General features: G+C 46.7%; 1 protein-coding gene across 1 annotated transcript in view; it reads left to right on the forward strand.

Moving 5' to 3' along the window:
• The window catches only part of LOC119403267 (anoctamin-4), an 89,179-nt gene that overhangs the window by 16,510 nt on the left and 52,218 nt on the right, over window positions 1-20,451 (forward strand). The window contains exons 3-5 of the mRNA XM_049418249.1: window positions 12,775-13,074; window positions 15,919-16,017; window positions 18,470-18,547. Coding sequence (XP_049274206.1) covers window positions 12,775-13,074; window positions 15,919-16,017; window positions 18,470-18,547 — 477 coding nt within the window. The remainder of the gene's footprint in view (window positions 1-12,774; window positions 13,075-15,918; window positions 16,018-18,469; window positions 18,548-20,451) is intronic.

Here is a 20,451-nt window from a genome sequence, read left to right on the forward strand (position 1 = left end):
ACCGCAAGCGAGGAGGAAACCCTCTCCCCAACTCGGACGGAGGGCCGGCGGCTCGACGGGGGCAGATGCGACCAAAAGACTGAGCAAAGAAGACGTTTTGTATTGACTCTGTGAATATAGTGAGTTGTTTCCTTGTTACTAAAGCTTTCTCGTGTGACTTTCTGACGAGTTTCCGTCGACAAAATGTAATGAAGAGAATATACAACAAGGGGCCCGAGCTGTGGTATGTTGTCGTCGCTTGGCGTAACGCAGGCCAAACCGCGTATAGCACAGCCATCAGTAGCATATCTTGAGCGCTCGCTCGCGCCAAGAAGTCTTCTGCCTCTTGCTCTCCGAGCGCCTTGATGATGATATCAAGTGCGGAGCACTTTAGGGGTCCGGGCTGTCGTATGCTGTCGTCGCTTGGCGTAGAGCAGCTAAAAGTACGTATAAAAATAGAAAGAATAGAGGAAGCAAGCGAGAGATGGGAAGAGAGCGAAAGAAACGGGAAAAACTGGAAGAAAAATAGAAAGTAATAGAAATAAAGACAAGAAAGCTGTAAAAGAGAAAAAGAAAGAATGAGAGGAGGAAGGAAAGAGAAAACCGAAGAGAAACAAAGGCTGCCCAGCTCTGCCCTTCCTTCAGACTTGGCACCACTAGTGAAAGCTCACTTTTTCAAAAAAAAAAGTATTACACCATCTCTCGCTAAAGAGAACCATGTGTGGATGCGAAGCAGCGGGGAAATGGTTCGCTTGAGCGGGAGATGGTGTAATTTTTTTTAGGAGCTGGCTCGCCAGGTTCTTAAGCTGGGGCGAAGTCCCGCGCCGTAAGCCGCATCCATCCATTCAAAGCGTCGTGGAACGCGAAGAGGAACGCTACGCGCGTCGTGTCTTCCTTCTAGCCTGGTCGTGAATTCTCACAGGGCGAGCGGGGAACGCGGTCGACAGGCGCGCGAGAGGGGAGTAGCGTAGGAGAGGAGAGAGAGAGGGGGAGGGGACGCGCATGCGCTGGCGCTCATCGTGGCGTTCCACAGGAGAGAATGAGGCGCGCAAGAGGGAGGGAGCGTAGGAGAGTAGAGGAGATAGAGTAGGAGCATGCGCAGGGAAGCGCGGACGCCACTGCCGGACACAGCCCCGAGCAAAAGCTGCTTCGCATCTAAAACAACTATGCCAATTGGCTGTTGAGGCACCTTAGTGTACGAGAAGCTGCCTCGATACCAAGGAATCGGATGGTGATGGGAACCAGCTTTGTGAGGGACGGCAAAAATTTCCCCATAAATCGCCAAGGTAACGCAGGTCAATGGAAGGCGCTTCGGGGAACCAGAAAAAGAAGCGACGGACGGTTGCTACAAATTATATGGCTTGGTGAAGGATTACTACTTTAACCGGGCACGTTTCTTTCTTGAAAATTGTTTTTTTTTGTGTGTGTAAACAAAGAGCTCATCAGCGTAATGATAAAGCGCGAGCTTCACATTGAGGCGCTGTGATTGCTAAAACAGTCGTGCTAAAGGTCGATCCCAAGTGCTATCAAGTGAAATATTTAAAACCAGGGTTTCTCGTGCAAAAACGACGATTTAATTGTGAGGCATTAGGGGGGGGGGCGGATATCTGATTAATTTTTCACCACTGCGTCGAAATTCTGCGCCGCTGTACGAAGCTCTGGACGAGTACGGCCTGAACTTCTTGGCTCTGGAGATATTCTACGGGTACAATCGTCACAAGTAATCGGTTGCTCCATTTGAGACTCCTTGATGCGAAAACGTTACCGTGCCTTGTTGTAACGCGAGTCGCCAGAGTTCCACTTTTCCGCAGTTACGGCAAACCTTACCGCTGGGAAAACATTCAGGTGTACTGTCGGCGTCAAGTGAAACGCGAACAGTTGCTAGCATTCGCAATGGTATAGTGCGTGCCATCCAGTCATCAACATAAACAGGCACGCATATGCACAGTGCTGCCAAACTGGTTGGGAGCGCCTGCAAATGGTGATGACTAGAGAGAGCGCACTGCACCATTGCTGCCGGCACCAATGGTGCAACAATGGTGCCGGCACTGCACCATGCTTGCCGCTTTTCGCGCTTTGTTTGACGCTGATAGTACGTGCACGTCAAAGCGACTTGTTTCGGGAAAAAATGAAAAAAAGGCGTGTGTGTGTGTGCGCGCGCGCGTGTGTGTGTGTGTGTGTGTGTGTGTGTGTGTGTGTGTGTGTGTGTGTGTGTGTGTGTGTGTGTGTGGTGTGTGTGTGTGTGTGTGTGACAGAGAGACAGAGAAAACTCTATTGAAGAATAGAGAATTTTGCCGGCGTATATAAAGGCTACTAGGTGCATGCTAACCTGTGTAGGGGAAGGAAATAGAGGACGAAAAGGTCCTAGGAGCAGGAGAAAATAGAGAAAAAACAATGAAACTCTATATGATCGTGGCACACGCAAGTGAGAGCGTAATGATTGTGATGGAAGCCACTTCACATTTTATCACTTAAGTTAATTTCCTCGAGGAGCATGAGCGGAAATTTTTAAATTTGACGTTGCTCAGAAGGAGAAGGCATAGACACAAGTATTTTCCAAGAATGTAGGGGTACTTGGGAAGTTGAGCATATTCTACTTTGGAGACACTGCTGACCCGAAGGTCGCGGGATCGAATCCCAGCCGCGGCGGCTGCATTTTTGGCGGAGGCGAGAATGTTTGAGGCCCGTGTACCTAGATTTAGGTGCACGTTAAAGAACCCCAGGTGGTCGAAATTTCCGGAGCCCCACCACTGCGGCGTCTCTCATAATCATATCGTCGTTTTGGGACGTTAAACCCCAGATATTATTGTTATTATACTACTTTGGAGACAAACTATTTCTTCTCTCTATGCATGACAATCTAACAAAATATACTGAAGTAAGACCGAAAGTCGAGCTAGTTGGTACATATTCATCTTGAGAAGCTTTTAGCGCAAACTAAGACAGGGACACAGGGTGTTGTTCCCTCCCTCTGTGTCCCTGTCTTAGTTTGCGCTAAAAGCTTCTCAAGACTAACAAAATATGTTCCAATCTTTCTAATGTACCACAGTTCATTGGTTTCCCGTTCCTTGTAACCCATCGCTGCAAAGCACTTATTTATTTATTTATTAATTTATTTATTTATTTATTTATTTATTTATTTAGTCAATACTGCCGACTTCTATGCGAAGTCGTAGGCAGGAGTGGTACAAACAGGTACACTTGATAATACATTTTCCAGGGCAAGAAAACAAGAGAGGAAGCTTAAAATAGAAACAACATGTCGGGGGGGGGGGGGGGACATAGAAGAAAAACGGGAATTTACAAACATTGCAGTCAATACAGCGCTTCATAATGAGCAAATTTTGTTGATTAAAAAGGCGAGAACAACATATATATCGACACAATCAACGAAATGTGATACAAGCGAGGTAGCGCTGAACATAGGAAAGTAATACAGCTCCGACACACACAGTAAGACTAAACGCTGTGTCAATGAAATAAACACGAAAAGAACACACGCAGCACGAGCGCGAACTATGATGCGTCACAGACACTTGAAGCGCACTGCTCAAACATAAAGCAGGACGCACGAAACGAACGAACGTGTCCACACAGGACGAGCCGAACTGTCACAGTTGTTACTTATTTCTGTTTGAACAGCGCGCTCCTTTCGCAAACGCGGCCGCTGCAGCGAGCGAGCTTCGTACGCTCTGTTACTTCAGCGCCGACATCGCGGGGAAAGAACAGACATCGCCCCGGAATCCTCGGATATGCGACCACGCCCTGTAGGGCGAAGAGAAACGGTGTTCGCAGGAGCGGGCGAGCTGGCCGACGCCTTAAAGGCCAACTCCGGCGATTTTTTGGCCATGTCAAAGTAATGGTGCTTTTATGTTCCTGAGACGCTCCTGTTACGGGCCCGATAGCAGGAATACTCGGCAAATTGGAGAATAATTTTAAATAAGCAAAAAGCACAACACCGAAACCGAAACCAACCAAGTGTACTGTCTACGTATACGTAGACGTTGTTACGAACGAAACCGGAAGTCGTGCAAGGCATGCCGGTCACGCCGGCGCGGAGTAGGAAAACTGTGACAGTCGACGACCAGCGAAGCGCCGGCCAAACCAACGCTGTTTGTCGCCTTGTGCACAGCAACGCTCGCTGTAGCGGCCGAAGCGCCGAAGTTAGCGGTGGCCCTCGCTGCGTCACTTCCGCTGCCTTACAATACAGACGTCACAGACGCAATGTTGCCAATAATTGTGGGAAGCGAGGAGGGTGTTTGCAGACAATTTTTAAAATTCATTGCAAACAATCTGCGCATGTCTCAAGCCTGTAATTTGGCATAAAATGACGGAAACGTGCAAAGGAACGTACCCAGCGAATTTCATTGAGATCCATCGACCTCGAAAAATCGCCGGAGTTGGCCTTTAAGTGCGCCCGTTGCGCTCCTAGCGCCACTCGCTGGTAATGAGGAAAGCGCCTGCCCTACTCTGAGTGCTGCGGTAAAGAGTGAAGAAAGAAATAAAACAAAGGTTCTAAGGATAGCTGGCAGATTTGCTATCGCATTCATGAAAGAAGAGACAGTTGCGGATGATACAGCATCATCGGGCGGGGCTTTCCAACTACGTGCTGCTCCGGGAAAAAAGGATTTTTGGAAAGCAGTGGTTTTGCATGAAACCTTGCTATGGTGTGACCGAGTTATAGGTGATTTCGAAGGTAAATATATATTTGCCTTTATCGATTCCTAGGTTACTGTGAGAGATCTGATAAAACAGTTTCAGTCTTTCACAGGAGCGCCTGCGTTCTAAAGGTTCCAAGTTCGAACTTTCAAGGAGGGTTGAGGGAGATGTGTTTCTACTGCAAGCGTTGTAAATAAACCTTATGGACTTCGTCAAAAGCACGATTTGTCTCCGGCCAGTTGCTAAGTTTAATGGCGTACAATGTTTCGAGTACCTCCTTAATAACTACGACATTCATAAAACCCCGCCCCATTTAATGGTTCTCTTCGCAGATGTCCTCCAAGACGAGCGCAGAATCTGGACATTTCATTCGATGAATTTATGAAACTGCACCTCTCAGTATCACTTCTATCTGCAGCGTCCTGAAAAGCTACATTAATCTCCTTAGGATAGACAGGCAATCTTAAGCACGCTTCTCTCATCAAGTAGCGTGAACCCGGAGTCGATCAAGGCCGGTCGATGATCGCCGTCACCATAGCCCTAATGACGTCTCACTGTGCTGTGCTGACGAATGCCAAGGTTTGTGTTGGGCTTATCAATAGAGACGTGTACGGAGTTTCTCTGTGAGAGCGATCGAAGAAGGCCGCCCAGATAGGTCATAAGCGTGCCTACATTTCATGCACGCGTGCGCAGAAGCAAAACAAAAATGATTAATGGCACTTTTGCCGCCATCGCTGCAGCGCCGACCGATCGCCCTAAAAAACCATTATCCCTTGCTTCGGTTTCCGCTTTTCTTGGTATACCGTTCCCTTATAGGTACTCTGTGTCGTGTACATTTCTATTTCCATAGGAAATGGCAACTGGAATGGGGAAAAGAGGGTTGGCTGTGGTTCGGGAATACGTCATCAGAATCATTCTATGCTTTGCGTTTCCCGCAGGAAAAAAGGAAATTAAAGGGTAGAGTAGTGGATCGAACTGGTGAATGTTTCGCGTGTTCCGGATACTACGGAAATTGCTACTATGAGCCTTGTAACGACCGCATTAAGTTATTTAAAAAAGGTTTAAATTTTACGGTTCTCTGCTCTGTTACGCACCTCCACTCCACACGAGCAGCTGTCATGCAGCTGTTATGTTATGTATGTGTTATGGAAGGAAGGAATAAAAAAGAGAGAAGGCAGGGAGGTTAACCCGACAGCAGTCCGGTTGGCTACCCTATGTCGGGGGAAAAGGAAAGGGGAGTGGAAAGATGAGAGAGACAGATAGAGAGAGAGAGAGGAGCGAAAGAAACAAAACAAAAGAGGAAATGATCAATAAATGCGCTGACACGTATGTGGCGGTGGCACTGTACAGCATGAGCAGCTGTAGAGATTAAGGTAAAGAAGACTTCGCAAATTCCATTTCTCTATGTTCAGCGAGAAATAAAGGGAAATGAATGTGGTCCAGTGATAGGTGGCATTGATGGGTTCTATCCACATTCCCACATACCATAAGCTAGAGTGCATTCGCTGCAGAGCAGAATGTGCAGTCGTTTCGGTAGCTTGTGGGGTACATAGCGTGCAAAAGGGTACCATGAAGGAATGTGCCGGTCTGAAGTTTCCGGGAGAATACGGTCTGTTCTGAGCTTGGTGTGCGGAGTGGGTAAATCAATCTACCCAGTTTGTTGTGGCTAAGAATGTCTGTATATACTTTCTCGGGATGCTTTCGTATTCGTGGCCCAGGTCTCGTGAACCTGTTGGCATAGCCCGGAGAACGTAATCTCTGGCAGCGGCGTGAGCCGCCGAGTTACCCGCCAAAGATTCGCATCCAGGTGCCCAGACGATGCACAAATCTTGAAGTATTCCCTGCTTTTTTAAGACCGAAATAGGAATTTAACAGAAACAGAGCTCAGTCTTAACTTTCCTGTAATTACCCATTTCTGTATGAACGAAATAAATGAAAATTGGTAGGAATTACTTCACCGGAATTAAGTTAGCCAGATCTGCTTCTTTTATTACGTTACGTTGAGATCGTGCAAGTTTACCAGCCCTTCCGCAGTCAGCATCCTGACTATCTCGAAGCATTATTTTGCATCGAAATAGCCATTATATAGGGACACTGTAATATGGCGACTCGTCCGCGCTATCGTCATGACATTCCGTACAAAGCTCAAGCGCGATGTAGTAATGTCTCGCTCCACGCCCGATACGTTGTGGGGCTGAGGAAAAGCGTGCTATGGAGCGTGCTGACTCCGTTCGCCATGTAGCAGAGTGGACAGGACAGAGCTCTGTCTGTGCGCCGTAGCGGAGGAGAGAGAAAATGAACGCGCTCGCCCAAAGGAGGATAGGGGGAGATTAGAGATGTGGGGGCCGTAGCAGACGGCATAGGCAAGTGCGCCGTATACGGGGTGTTCACACGAGGGAGAAACACGCGGGGACACGGAGGGATTGCGGATCACGTGACCGCGACGTCACGGATTTGTGAGTGGGTGCGATCCCCCCGCGCCTCCTCGGAGGACAAGGGGACCTTTCCCCGACAGGACAAACGATGCCCCGGCGGTGGGGGATAAAGCACAATTTCGGGCTCTTGTTTAGCCACATTGTTGCACTTGCTCCTGCAGAGAGTGGCAGTGGTTGTCAAGTCTGCAGCTCGTTGTCAGCAGCTGGTGAAACAGACGGTACAAGCCACCAGAGAAGTCTGGTAACACTGGTCTACCCCTCCGTTCGCCTCGTCCGTGTGAGTGGGGGCATTTGTGGGGAATTCTCCTCGCGAGCTGACGTCACTAAGATCCGCCTTTCTCCCCCAAGGATTTGTCCTCCGTGTGAATACCGCTGTAAGCGTAGGGGTGCAAGGGGAGAGCTCGTCGCCTCCTCTAGCCAGTCTGGCTAGGTGCGGTAAGGCCGTTGCTCTACGCAGCGACCGTGTTAAAGGCGATGGTGGGCACAGATGTTTATGGAGCTCAGATGGTTGGTTGCCACTTTTGCATTGCTTCCGAAAACCTAATGTTCGAGTTGGCGTTACCTCCAAAGAGAAAATGGTACACTTTAAACTTGGCAACGGATAGATGCGATTTTGTGCACCTATAGTAAGGATTACCAAGTTTAGAGTGTATACATTTAGAACTTGGTAACCCTTACTATGGTGCGCAAAATCATATCTATCCGTTACCAAGTCTAAAGTGTATATCGTGGTGCGTTTGCTTGTTTCTTGTTGTGCAGTTCATCACGCCAACGCTATGAAAGCCAGCTTTTGTAATAACAGTTTATGTGATTTTACTTGCCAGAACCCACCAGCCGCGGTGGTCTAGTGGTTATGGTGCCTGACCATCAGGTAGCGGGATCCAATCTCGGCTGCGGCGGAGCATTTCGATGAAGGCGAAATGTTAGAGGCCCGTGTTCTTAGACTTATAGAGTACGCTAAAGATCACCAGGTGGTCGAAATTTGCGGAGTCGTCCACCACGTCCCTGATAATCATATCGTAGTTTTGAGACATAAGACACCAACAATAATTATCACTGCTTACTGGAACCGCGATATGATTGCCGGTGCGATACGTCACATCGAGCTCGTAAATTTATTAAGCGAAGGTTTAACGCAAAATACAGGGCCGATTGAACTATGACCCTACCTTTCTATAGTTGTCTAATGCATCGCTTCTGGTATGACTAAACATGAAGCTACGCTCAAGTTGTTTTCAGAAATTTTACGGTCTGGTAATTCAGTTTGTAGGTGTCGATCACAAGGCAAAAAGTCGCTCGTGCTGTTAGTCATCGGCGAAGTGTTATTCGGGTACTTTCGCATACGCATTCAAGGTCCCCAGCGTAAAGCTTGACAGTTCTAATGTTATTCCGGTTGCCCATTTTCTTGCACTGGGTACTTTCCGTAATAGTCTGGCTATTATTATGTTTCAATTATGTAATATTTGGACGTTGAGGAATGTATCATTTGATACGTTCGAAATGAAAGGAATTCCAAGGCGCAAGATGCAATTTAACGCCCTTCCGGAATGCACGATGTCGTTCGAGTCGACATTTAGGCAACCTTCTTCGAACGCTCGTCCAGTCTACATAATTGTACACCCCAGCCGCACATCTCTCGCGCTGTTGCTTGCAGGAACGGCGGCGAAAGATGTTTCGACACCTTGCGTGTGGACCGGTCCATATGCTCAGATGAGTGCTACCTATGACAATGCATTTGTCGAAAACGACGCGAAATAGCAGTCACGCAGCCAATGACGGGAAGGTCGCGGAACCGCGGTACGAATTTCACGCAATGCCATATTCGTAATTCGCTTCTGCTGCTGTTATAACAGAACAAGGTTAGAATATATATTTATGGTATCAAAAAAAACAAACTAAACAATAGTGGTGAAGTTCGATAGCACCACAGCATGAGTTTCTTTTTCGCAATGCACTCACGAGTGCTCTCGCCAAGTCTCCGGCCGCAACGTGTTTACAATGTTTACGCAACCCTTTCGAATGAACCGCTTCACCTCCGCACTGAAATCGACGCGCTACATGTACCAACCCTGTGATTCGACTCGGTTGCTGCAGTTTGGCGGAACAGCTTATGCGACCCGTTCATTCGGCTGAATGACGTGCTGTCGGCGCGCTCAGTGAAATGCTTATAGAAAACGCGGTATTATAAATAGAATGCTGGAGATAATAGCACATAGCTCGTCGAGGGAAGGGCATGCGGGCCCAACGCGTTTTGTAAAAGACCGCGGCTCACGCGTGCGCCATGGGAAGCCTCTATAGTACGCCTACGCTGGTGCTGTGAGACGACACGACAAATGTGTCGCTGACACGCCATACCTGCGCGTCGGAATCGATTTTACGAGGTTTCGTCTTCAGCGAAGAGCGGCACTGGGCCAACACGTATGGATTGACGCGGCAAAAAGGCACGGCATCTTCTGTGTCGGGCTACATGGCATGATTAGGGGTCTTGTATACGGTTCGCCGTTGCTGCTTTTCAATTCGTCTTTCTTTCTTTCTTTCTTCTTTTTCTTTCTTTCTTTCTTTCTTTCTTTCTTTCTTTCTTTCTTTCTTTCTTTCTTTCTTTCTTTCTTTCTTTCTTTCTTTCCTTCCTTCCTTCCTTCCTTCCTTCCTTCCTTCCTTCCTTCCTTCCTTCCTTCCTTCCTTCTTTCTTTCTTTCTTTCTTTCTTTCTTTCTTTCTTTCTTTCTTTCTTTCTTTCTTTCTTTCTTTCTTTCTTTCTTTCTTTCTTTCTTTCTTTTAGTTGGTGTCAGTTGTATAGTATGTAAAGTAAGGCACACGTTGCCTTGGACCACTCTAAGATATCTGCAGTTCATGGGTGTTTCATTTAGATCTTCAAGATATGTTGCGTGATTCGGTGCACCGTGCGATCTGAACGCCTAATGTAATGCGGCATGTTATGGAATCTCGTGTTGTGCATGGTGTCTCTCGTGATACATACGCGCCACCAGAGGGAGGGGGGTTGGGTGGAGGAATTTCGATCGCCCGTGTATTAATCGTTTTTTTATATGTTACACACATGAAAGGGTGCAACTTTCCTTCCGCTGAAACGAAATCCTGGCTATACTCCCGATGACGTAGATTGCAGCGTATTCTTTGACGGCTTCAGCTTTCACGTACCAAGGAGTTCGTCATAGGTTAAATCAGTCTATATTGCAAAACGCCCTGGTGGTCGATGCTGACGCCATATGTTTTGTAACAGTTGTTCAACTTGCCTTGTTTGTCGATGTTATGAACTTTTGTTCGTTAAATAAAGTATGTCGACACATCAAGCAAATATTGGCTATTGCCAACTGTTCCTTGAATATAGACAGTCACCATCGCCGTGGTGTTTCCTGAATTCAAAATGTGATCAGATCCTATAGGGCCGAGTGCTCCATATTTTGGCGATTTATTAAGCATAGAAGCTTTATTGCGAAAAGCAGAAGTCGTCTCGTACTCGAAGGTGATTATGATGAAGATGTCGTCTTCGTGATGGCGCTCATTCATAAAGGGGGTTAGGCCAAGAACCGGGCGGCAAGATGCTTAAGGCAAGGACCTATGAAGCTGAAGGAAACTGGCAGCTTAGATTAAAAATAAAACATCTAATAAATGAAAACGCTTAAGGAGCGAGTGGTCAGACTGTCATCCGGTCTCTCTAAAAGAGAAAATCACGGATTTCAAAATAAGAATATGAAGAGATAAAAATAGACTAACACGGCATTCTTGTCTCGGTTAGGTAATCAAACAAAGCAGAGTAGATATCCTTGTGACTATGACCTGTAATTAGGTACCGCCAAATGATAAAATTACTGTAACATTTATTCCTAATCCTAACTTCTTTAGTGGAGGTATAAGGTATCTTTTTCTCTGATTGGAATATCGGCGACAGAATAAAAAGAAATGCTCTCTTGATTCAATTTCATTGCAAAACATGCATAACGGGGACGCCTTGAGTCCTGTTTTATGTAAGTAATAATTCAATAGCGGGATTCTGCAGGGCAATCTCGTGCAAGAAACTTCCAACTGGCAAGATACGCACCACTGTTTATTCCAGCAATATCTTAGATGTGCGAAGTCTTTAAATTTACCCAATGATAATTCGCCTATTTCACTGTGCAAACAAGCATTTCTGAACCTTAATGCTGTCGCGTAAGGTGTATCTCGTAAAATTGGTATGAGTATTCCACTCACGGATATTGTGGCTAATGAGTCCGCCATTTTTTATTTTTTTTTATTTATTTAAAGTACCTGCAGCGCCCGAAGGCATTATTGCAGGGGGGAATACACGGGGTAACATATGCTTACATAAATGGATAACTATGAAAACAAGATCAACAACAAAAAAGGAAAAAAAGAAGAAACTATGAGCGTAACAGTATATCTCTGAACGAAGTTTCAGTGCGACAGTCAACAATTTCCTTTGGAAGCTGATTCCACTGGGAGATTGTGTGTGGAAAAAAACGAGTATTGGTATACGTTTGTTCTGCAAAAACTTTCTCTTATTTTTAGAGGGTGATCACTTCTGTGAGACAAGAAATGGGGAGGTAAATGTAAGATTCTTTATCTATTTTGACCAAGCCATGAAAGATTTGAAAAGCATTTCTAATCTAATGTTTTTTCTACGTGTACTTAGTAGTTCCCACCCCAACCTATCCTTTATTGCAGTAACACTAAACGTGAAGTCATAGTTAGAACTGACAAAACGGGCTGCACGGTTTTGTACCAGCTCGAGCATATTACATAGGGTTTTACTCTGCGGGTCCCAAGCCACGCAGGCATATTCTAACATAGGTCTGACGTTCGAAAAATAAAGCAATTCTCTGATTTTGGGAGGAGCTAAGCGGAAGTTTCGTTTAACAAAATTTAACATTCTACAGGATTTCGCTGTAACATACTCAACGTGTTTAGTCCAAGTAAGATTTGATGAAAAATGTACACCAAGGTATTTATAAGTTCGCCATTTCGTTCAGGTATAATCCGCGGTTGCCTGGTAGTCACAGCAGTTGAACTCATGTAAGTTTGCGGGTAGGAAACGCCCTGCCTGTCTTTCGTTGGGCAAATGAGCAGGGAGGGGCGCAGGTGGGGGGGAGGGGGGAGGAGGAGGGGGAGTTGCGTTACTTTTGCAGCAACTGCGAACTGATTGTAGGGGCGCAGTCGCGAGCGTGGGTGCTATCTCGACAGATATCACTAGGCGGCTCGTATACCCTGGTACGTGTTATACTCTCATCGTTCACGTCGCATTGAGACAAGCACGAAAACCGCTTCGCTCCCTGGAGCGGCCGTATTACCTTACATCAGTGTTTCGTTGAGTTACGCGAGATCGAATGCAAAGGAGTTAGCTGCTAGCCTTACTTCGTATAACATTCCAATTTGTTGCTATCGCATTGGTTGCTTCCAACTGCGGCGAAACCATTTTTTAATATTGTTTACCGCATTTGAATGGTTAAACTCGGGAATAACTCGACCAGTAAAACTGCACCGAATACGCGTTAGCACGGCTTCACGCTTAAAACTTTTGTTATAGTAAAGCAAATAAATCTACTTTCAAGGGGAAAGAAAGCACTATGAGTGGGCGCAGGGCGATGACCGAGTTCAGTGCGAACACCTGTTCCCTGCGAAATGCTGCCAAAGTTTTGTAACCTGAGAAATGAACCGAGCCTTTAAGAAACGAGTTCCGTTGTGCAGAATGGCGAACCGGGCGTTGGCGGTGCGGTGGCCGCAAACCCGGACGGCAGCGACGCTACCGAAGCCGGGGTCGAAGCCGATGGCGTGGCCAAACCACCGACGCGCCACGTGGGAGTGGTGGCGCCGCGCAGAGCCCAGGATGAAGAGCTGCGCAGCTTGTACTTTCAGGACGGCAAGCGGCGCATCGACTTCGTGCTTGCCTACCAGAAGTCGGATGACTCGGTGATCGAGAACTACCGGCGTGTCTTCGAGGACAACCTTCTAAAGGAAGGACTCGACCTCGAACTCGAGGATGCGACGGCGAGTGCTCTATTTTCGCTTCTACAGTCCACAGAATATGGACTATTTTACGGATGGGTTTCTGTGCCGCCATATTGAGCTGTTAACCTTGCACATTTGTACCTTTAACAACTAAACGAACACTGCTGCGACAGACGCATACGCATGAAAGCGATCCTGCTGGAGCATTCGACGTTTCATGACCTTAGTAATTCACGCTGCGATATACAAAAATAAATAAAACACTCTTTTACCAGTTAAGCCGAAAGTGGCGGAGCCCGTATGCCTTACGTAACATCGTCTACAGGTAAACTTACCTGAGAACCGCTTTTTTTAAAGTGCGGAGCACATTAGAGTCCCGGGCTGTCGTATGCTGTCGTCGTCGTCTCATGTCGCTTGGCGTCCCGCAGGCAAAACCATATACAGCATAGCCATCTCTAGCATAGTCATGTATACCAAGCGCGCGGGAAAGTGGTGTGAGGACGAGAAGGAGCGATGTGAAGGTGAGGAGGAGGGTAAGGAGGAAGGCAGTATGCTGTCATATTAAGCTGCCAAGTTCTTTCGACGCTTGGCGTCACGAAGGCAAAACCATGTATACCACAACGATTTATAGCAAGAGGCCGGGTAAGGGAAGTGAGAGTGAGGAGTGATGGGAGGGTGAAGAGGGCGGAGAGGAGGAAGGGAGAGTGTAAGGCATTCCATGGCCATTATGGGGTCACGCGGGCAAAACTATGCACACCATAACTATGAGTAGCATGGTAGTGTAAGGGTGCGGGAAAGGGTAGTGAGGGTGGGGAGAAGGAAAAGAGGGAGGGGATAGGGCAAATAATAGCATAGACATGTATCGCGTCCCACAGGCAAAACCATGTGTACATAGCCATCTATAGCATATCCATATGTGTAGCAAGGAGGAGGAAAAGGGATATGAGGGTCAGGAGTGATGTGAGGGTGAGGATGGGAATGATGATGGGAGAAGGTAAATCATAGCATAGCCAGCATAGTATAGCATATCCATGTGTAGTATAGGATAATAGAAAGGGGTGGTAAAGGCAAGTGAGGGTAACGAGGAGAGATGTGAGGGTAAGGAAGATGGGAGACGGCGCCACTGCATAATTCGGCACAACACTCGGGCCTTGAAACTGCACAACGCTGAGACCTTGAAACCAGTCTGGGTGGCGTTGCACTGTATCACAAATAAAGGTTTCCTTTCGCGCTAGTGGCTTCCCAGCCGGTTGCACATTTGGATCGCCAGCGCTTGCGTGCCCGTGAACGCGAGCGTCGCTGAAGGACAGGCGAATCACTGCTCCGCGCTTCCTACAGCTTTCATGTTCAGTGCAACTGCATACATTTTTTATAGGCACCTTGCCCCGGCAGGCAAGGGGGCGCTACGACCCTTTCATTTACTACACTGGCGTCGACAATTCCGGTCACTATAGTCGGATACATCTTTAGGAGTTCGCAGCATTACCACCGCAAAGACAGATGCACACACGCCTGCACTAATGAGCGCACATTCCATCCTTACATCATGAACCGGACGGCCGGTGGTTCTGCCTTAGGAGAGCATTGCCGAGTGCATGAGCGGGACCATTTCTTTAGTCGTAGAGGCGATCGGCTACCGCGCTTTGGTCGTCTGGGCGGGGCCACGCCGGAGACTGGCGTAGCCAGGTGAATGAGAGGAGGGGGGGGCTGTCAAAGCCTACCCGAAAATTTTCAATTTGGCATGTATGTATATACGCGCACACATACAAGAACACGCACAAACATACACACAGAGTGGTTCAACACCCGCCTCCCCCCTTCGAAATTAAAACATTTCTGAATATGCCCTTCTCTTGATTTCTTAAGTTGTACCATGTCATGCGGAGCGTGGGCACTCGGGAAGCTTCAGGCACTGTTAACCCCTCCATTGTGCTGAGCGACCTGAGGGGTCACGATGAATGCGCATCGGGTACCTCCAGTTTTATTTCGTGGTCCGCTAGGTTATGTGTTCTGGCGCTACTCTCAAATGTCAGTTCAACGTGCCTATACTTATGCTATAAAGTGAAGATTCGGCATGTAGTGGACCGTCCACGCATTTGGATTTTTCTCTGGTTGGCCGCTTCTGTAAGCTTGCGCTTCTGTTGATATTGTCGCAACGTCAGTGTTACCACTATTTTGTGTAAAGCATTGGGACACTTGACATGTTTTTTTTTTCATGCGGACGGAAAATTTGCGATCGGCTTGTGACATCGTGAACAACGTAACCAATTTACAACTGGGTATCTAGCACAGGGCAGGCCTGCGTAGAAGGCGGCACACTCTCGTAACCATGCGAAATAAATTGCTGCCGCTTGACTTCACCAGAGAGCGAAACATTTTGACTGGTTTGGTTGGTAACAACTTTTTTTGGGAGCGAACGATCAAACAGAAACTTTCCGGAAAATTAAAAGCTGCTGCTGGCAGCTTCACGGTCACAAGCAATTCTTACACGAATAATTGCAAGAGGCGCGACATGATTATTTAAGGCTTCGAAGTAATACAGAACGTGCAAATGGGTGGGCAATGCACTCAAAACTTTAAACTGTGTGCGGACAATGTACTACACGGAAGGAGCAAAAACTGATGTTATCGTTACCTGTGAAAAACAACATCAAAGCAAGAAAAGAAAGCGATGTCAATGATATGCAAGGTAGAATAGTACTTACAGTAAAAACGCTGATTAGAACACGACGTAAACTTATTTGCTACTATGAACCATCAACCTCAAGTATTATTATTATTCTTCTTCTTCTTCTTCTTCTTCTTCTTATTATTATTATTATTAGCAGTAATGAGAGGTGTTGTTCCATTGAGCGGTTTGATTTTGCTCTCCGTCATTCGCAGACGTCAAGAGATGGAAAGACCAACTTCCTCAAGATCCACGCTCCTTGGAAGGTGCTCGTGAAGTATGCAGAGAAGCTACACCTTCGAATGCCAATTAAGGTCTGCTCTTAGCTGTTTCATTAGCTGAATATGGTTAAAATGAGATGCATCTGTGAAAGCTAATACTACTTTCTAGACGCTGATAATATGGACAGCTGTTATTTGCCTGCTAGTTGCAAACTGCAAGCCAGGACCAGTATCCTCAATACTCCCCTTGCCTTGGAGGGCTTTCTTAATGATTGCTCACGATGTCGGGATGATGATAATGATGAAGACGATATACGTTGTAATCAGTGATGTCACTGATAACACCTCATCGTTGTCTGTGCGGAGTCAGGATGTCGAAACCGTAGGCGATTACCCTGAAGCAGCGTATAAAAGAGACCTACAAGCTTGTACATGGTCGTTGAAAATGACAATATTCCTCGTAAGTGAAGCTGATATCTTCAGCGAACCACGACAATATTGACAGTATTAACGATATAGTGAGTGACGTAACAAAAGGCAGCGGTACCGATTTTCACTCCCGGACGTCATTTAGATTATGCCTGTTTCGTAAATTCGTGGGGCGGATGCGATAAAAAGGTGGTAGCGTGCATATGAACTCTCTTGATGCCATTAATAGTGAAGAATATAAAAAATAGAAACAGATAGAGAACACTCTGTCGTACTTGTAATTTTTGTAAGCAAGAAGTTCGTTAGATATGTATAATGTTTTGTGATTTTCTTAATCGTTTGTCACATTTGCAAACAGGTGCTTTTAAGGAGGAGGAGGAGAAGGAAAACGGAAAGACAGGGAGGCTATTCAGTTCTCAGACCAGCTGGCTACCCTGTGCTGGGGAAAGGGGAAGGGGGAGTGAAAGATGATAGAAAAGAGATGTTACAAAAAAGAAGAAAAAAAATGAACAATAGTACGATAAACGACACTGCTTAAAGTCTGTCTATGAGACTAGTTTTGCGCAAAAAGCGTAACAACGCTTTCAAAGCTTTCTGTGCCGACGATGGTTTCGGCCAGTGTCCTAAGATCTTTCCCTCCGACAGTGGACGACTGTCAAGTCTATTTAACACTTTGGACAGTTCTCTTGGTGCACTGAAGCGAGGACACTCACAGAGAAGATGGGCGATTGTCTTCTCGCAGCTACAGTTATCACATGTCGGGCTGCTGGCCATTCCAATTCGAAATGAGTAGGCCTTCGTGAAGGCCACCCCGAGCCACAGGCGGCACAGGAGCGTCTCCTCAGCTCTAGTTATTCGCGACGGAAGACGGAGCTGTAGATTCGGGTCCAAGTTGTGAAGACGGGCGTTGGTAAATTCCGTCGAGTTCCACTTTGCCAGTGTCAGTTCACGTGCAAGTGAACGAAGCCTTGTTGCGGCGTCCGTTCTTGACAACGGTATAGCTGCACAATGGAGAGCATCATGGGCAGATCGGGCAGCTTCATCAGCACGGTCATTTCCGTAGATACCGCAATCGCCCGGTATCCACTGATAGGTTAGGCTGTGGTGCTTCTCAATGGCGCGGTGATGAAGCAGTCTTATGTCAGCGACTAACTGTTCATTTGGTCCATGACGATATGGGGACATAATGCACTGGAGCGCTGCTTTGGAGTCGGAGAAGACTGACCACGCCTGTGGCGTTTCTTCAACTACGAACTCTAGAGCAGCACGGATGGCGGTGAGTTCTGCAGCCATCGATGATGTCAAATGCTACGTCTTGAACTTTATGGTGACGGATTTCTCGGGTATGACCACTGCCCCTGCTGAGCTTGTAGAAGAAACTAAACCGTCAGTGTAAATGTGAAGGCGTCCACTGTGTTTTTCATGCAGGAACAATAGAGTGGCTTGTTGTAGGGCCAGATATGACGAGTGTTTTTTTCTTTTGTACACCGGGAATGGTTATCAGGGCTTCCAGTGGATGTAGACACCACAACGGCAACGGCGGTCTTGCTGCGTGCGTGAAGTTCGTGGGAATCACTGCGCTATGCGAAGCAATAACACCGCTGAACGCAGAGTGTGGCCTAGCAGCTTTTAGGAATTTCCTTAAATGCTCTGCAGACGAACCTGCTTCACATCGATTCGTAAATCGTCATACAACGAGAGAAAAAAGCGCGAACTCTCTATCCATGGGATAAAAGAAAGCATCGGGCCATTGGAAATAAAGATCAATCATCATCACGAACCTCCATCGTTTATCGCGAAGTTCCTAAAGGAGAACAAAAGAAGTGTACCATCACGTCCACTGACGACAACCTTACAATTCAGCAACGAATGATCCAAATTAGAAGGCATTTTAACGGGAGTGATTTCCGGTTTCTTATTTTAGAAACACCGAAAAAAGCGAGAATGAGAGAGGTGCGAGCAAAAATAGAGATTTTCAGGGCATTATTTCTTTCTATGCGAGCAGGATGAAATGTACACTGTAAAGAAACGCTGTCCTTTTAGGTGAGAGCGCCTACGTTCGCTGTAACCTACAGAAGGCCAGTATTGCGCGTAATAGTAAAATTTACATTTCCAGAAGCGCGGCAAAGTGGTCGCTTTTCCCACGGTGACTGTTGCGAAGGGTGAGAAGCCCGTCCTGCCAGACCTGAAATATGTAAGTAAAAGAGGTCCTACTTTCTTGGTACACTCCCGCGTTTTCTTCCAAGGAAAGCTATAGCGAATTCGAGTCCCGAATTCAATACAGCCACAGCATAGCTTATTAGAAGGTGAAACGTCGCTTTGCTGATTCTAATTTCTCTGCTGATTCGCGTGGTACCGTTATCAGTTCATCTTTGCTGTAATGTTAAACGCAAGAAGCAACCCAAACAACCTGAAGGTCGTTAAAATTTGACCGAATTTTGCGTTTAAATGTTTAATTGTATTGGCAAAGAGACCGCATACTTATTAACCAACAGCAGTGATTTTCGTTGCAATTGCGTCATTCATAAACAGCTACGAAAAATTCTCAGCTAAAGCCGGGGCGCGAATTATAAGCGAATTTCTACGTGCAAGGTAGCTTCGCGGCAACGCTTTGCGGCAATGCAAGCAAAGGAGCCTCACTGCGCTTTGCGGGAAGTTGCTTTAAAATTTTCAAGAGGTTGTACTTGGGGGGCCGGATTATACACGGGTACGCGTTATGCGCGAGAAAATATAGTATGCTGATAGGTTTGCTCCTATTTCTTTTGTTTTCAATACACCAGCTGCGCAGTGGAAGAGACAACGAGGAACAATCAAACAAGTGTACACAAGGCGCTGAACCTGTCTGTGCACTTGTAATTGCAGCGCTCCCTAACGTTCCGCCTACGAACGACCGTAACATTTGGCCACATGTGCCGCCGCTTAAAAGGCGACAGAACCGCGACAATGGTGCTGGACGTGCGATGATGAACCTGTTCCTTGCGTCAGCGCAAGCGATAACCGCTGCGTCTGCTTATCGCTGTCATGAAACGCCGCGAGGGAAGCATATCGTTTGTACGCGGAATGTCAGGAAACACTGTAACTACGGCGCGCAAGCGGAAACGTCACCTGGTATTTTTTCGTATTTCGCGGACATTTGAACGTAGCGGAAAAACACGAATACTTGGTAGATAAAAAGTTAGAAACTAACTAATCGGCCGTTTCGCTAACCGATTAACAACTTCTTAATTGAAAGCGTTTGTCCAGCTTCGTTGCTTTTGAAGTTATTTGATTGATTTTGCTTAATTAAGAAATTAAGGAGAACGTAAAAAATTGTGTGACTTACGACATGCGATAGTTAGCAGCATGCATTTGGTCACTCTGCCATAAAGTGCTTCGGAATATTCTTAAATTCTCGTACAGTTAGCTCGGGCACCATGTATATTTTGTTAGGATCTCGATACTATAGCCATGAAATTAAGCAACAATTTCAATGTTAACTAAAAGCGCACGAAAAGCATGGACGAAGAAACTCACACATGTACACAAACACACAAGCGCCTGTGTGTGTGTGTGTGTGTGTGTGTGTGTGTGTGTGTGTGTGTGTGTGTGTGTGTGTGTGTGTGTTGTGTGTGTGTGCCTTTTTTAGTCCTTGTTTTCCCTGCGCTTTTGGTTATCTTCAAAATGGAAACCAAACCGTAAAACGACTGTGGGCGGGCTGTACTCTCTAACTGATTAAAAGAATCCATTTTCTATGTCATCTTGTGATCTCTCGCCCCCATGCCGCTATCAGCCTTCGGTCGGCTCAGCGTCCAGGAGACCACGCAACACGTCAGCGTGGGTAGGTGACTGATTTCATCTGTGTGCGCACCATATCAAGCACCATCACTGGCCGCATTTGACAGCACCGTCGGACGCCACTGTTACTGTCCGTCCGAGCCCATTTCCAGCACCCCAACGTCTGTCTATGCGTTCGACACGCGAAATGTTCTTGTGCTTCTTCAACGTCATCTATGGCACACCCCTTTGAAAGCATGTTGGCAGTATATTGCACTATACTCTCGTCTGTGAGTGTCTGATGTTTATTGTTACATATGGCACGGCATATTGGTGTTCACGCTG

This window comes from Rhipicephalus sanguineus, chromosome 8 (assembly GCF_013339695.2).
Source record: "Rhipicephalus sanguineus isolate Rsan-2018 chromosome 8, BIME_Rsan_1.4, whole genome shotgun sequence".
Classification (NCBI taxonomy): domain Eukaryota; kingdom Metazoa; phylum Arthropoda; class Arachnida; order Ixodida; family Ixodidae; genus Rhipicephalus; species Rhipicephalus sanguineus.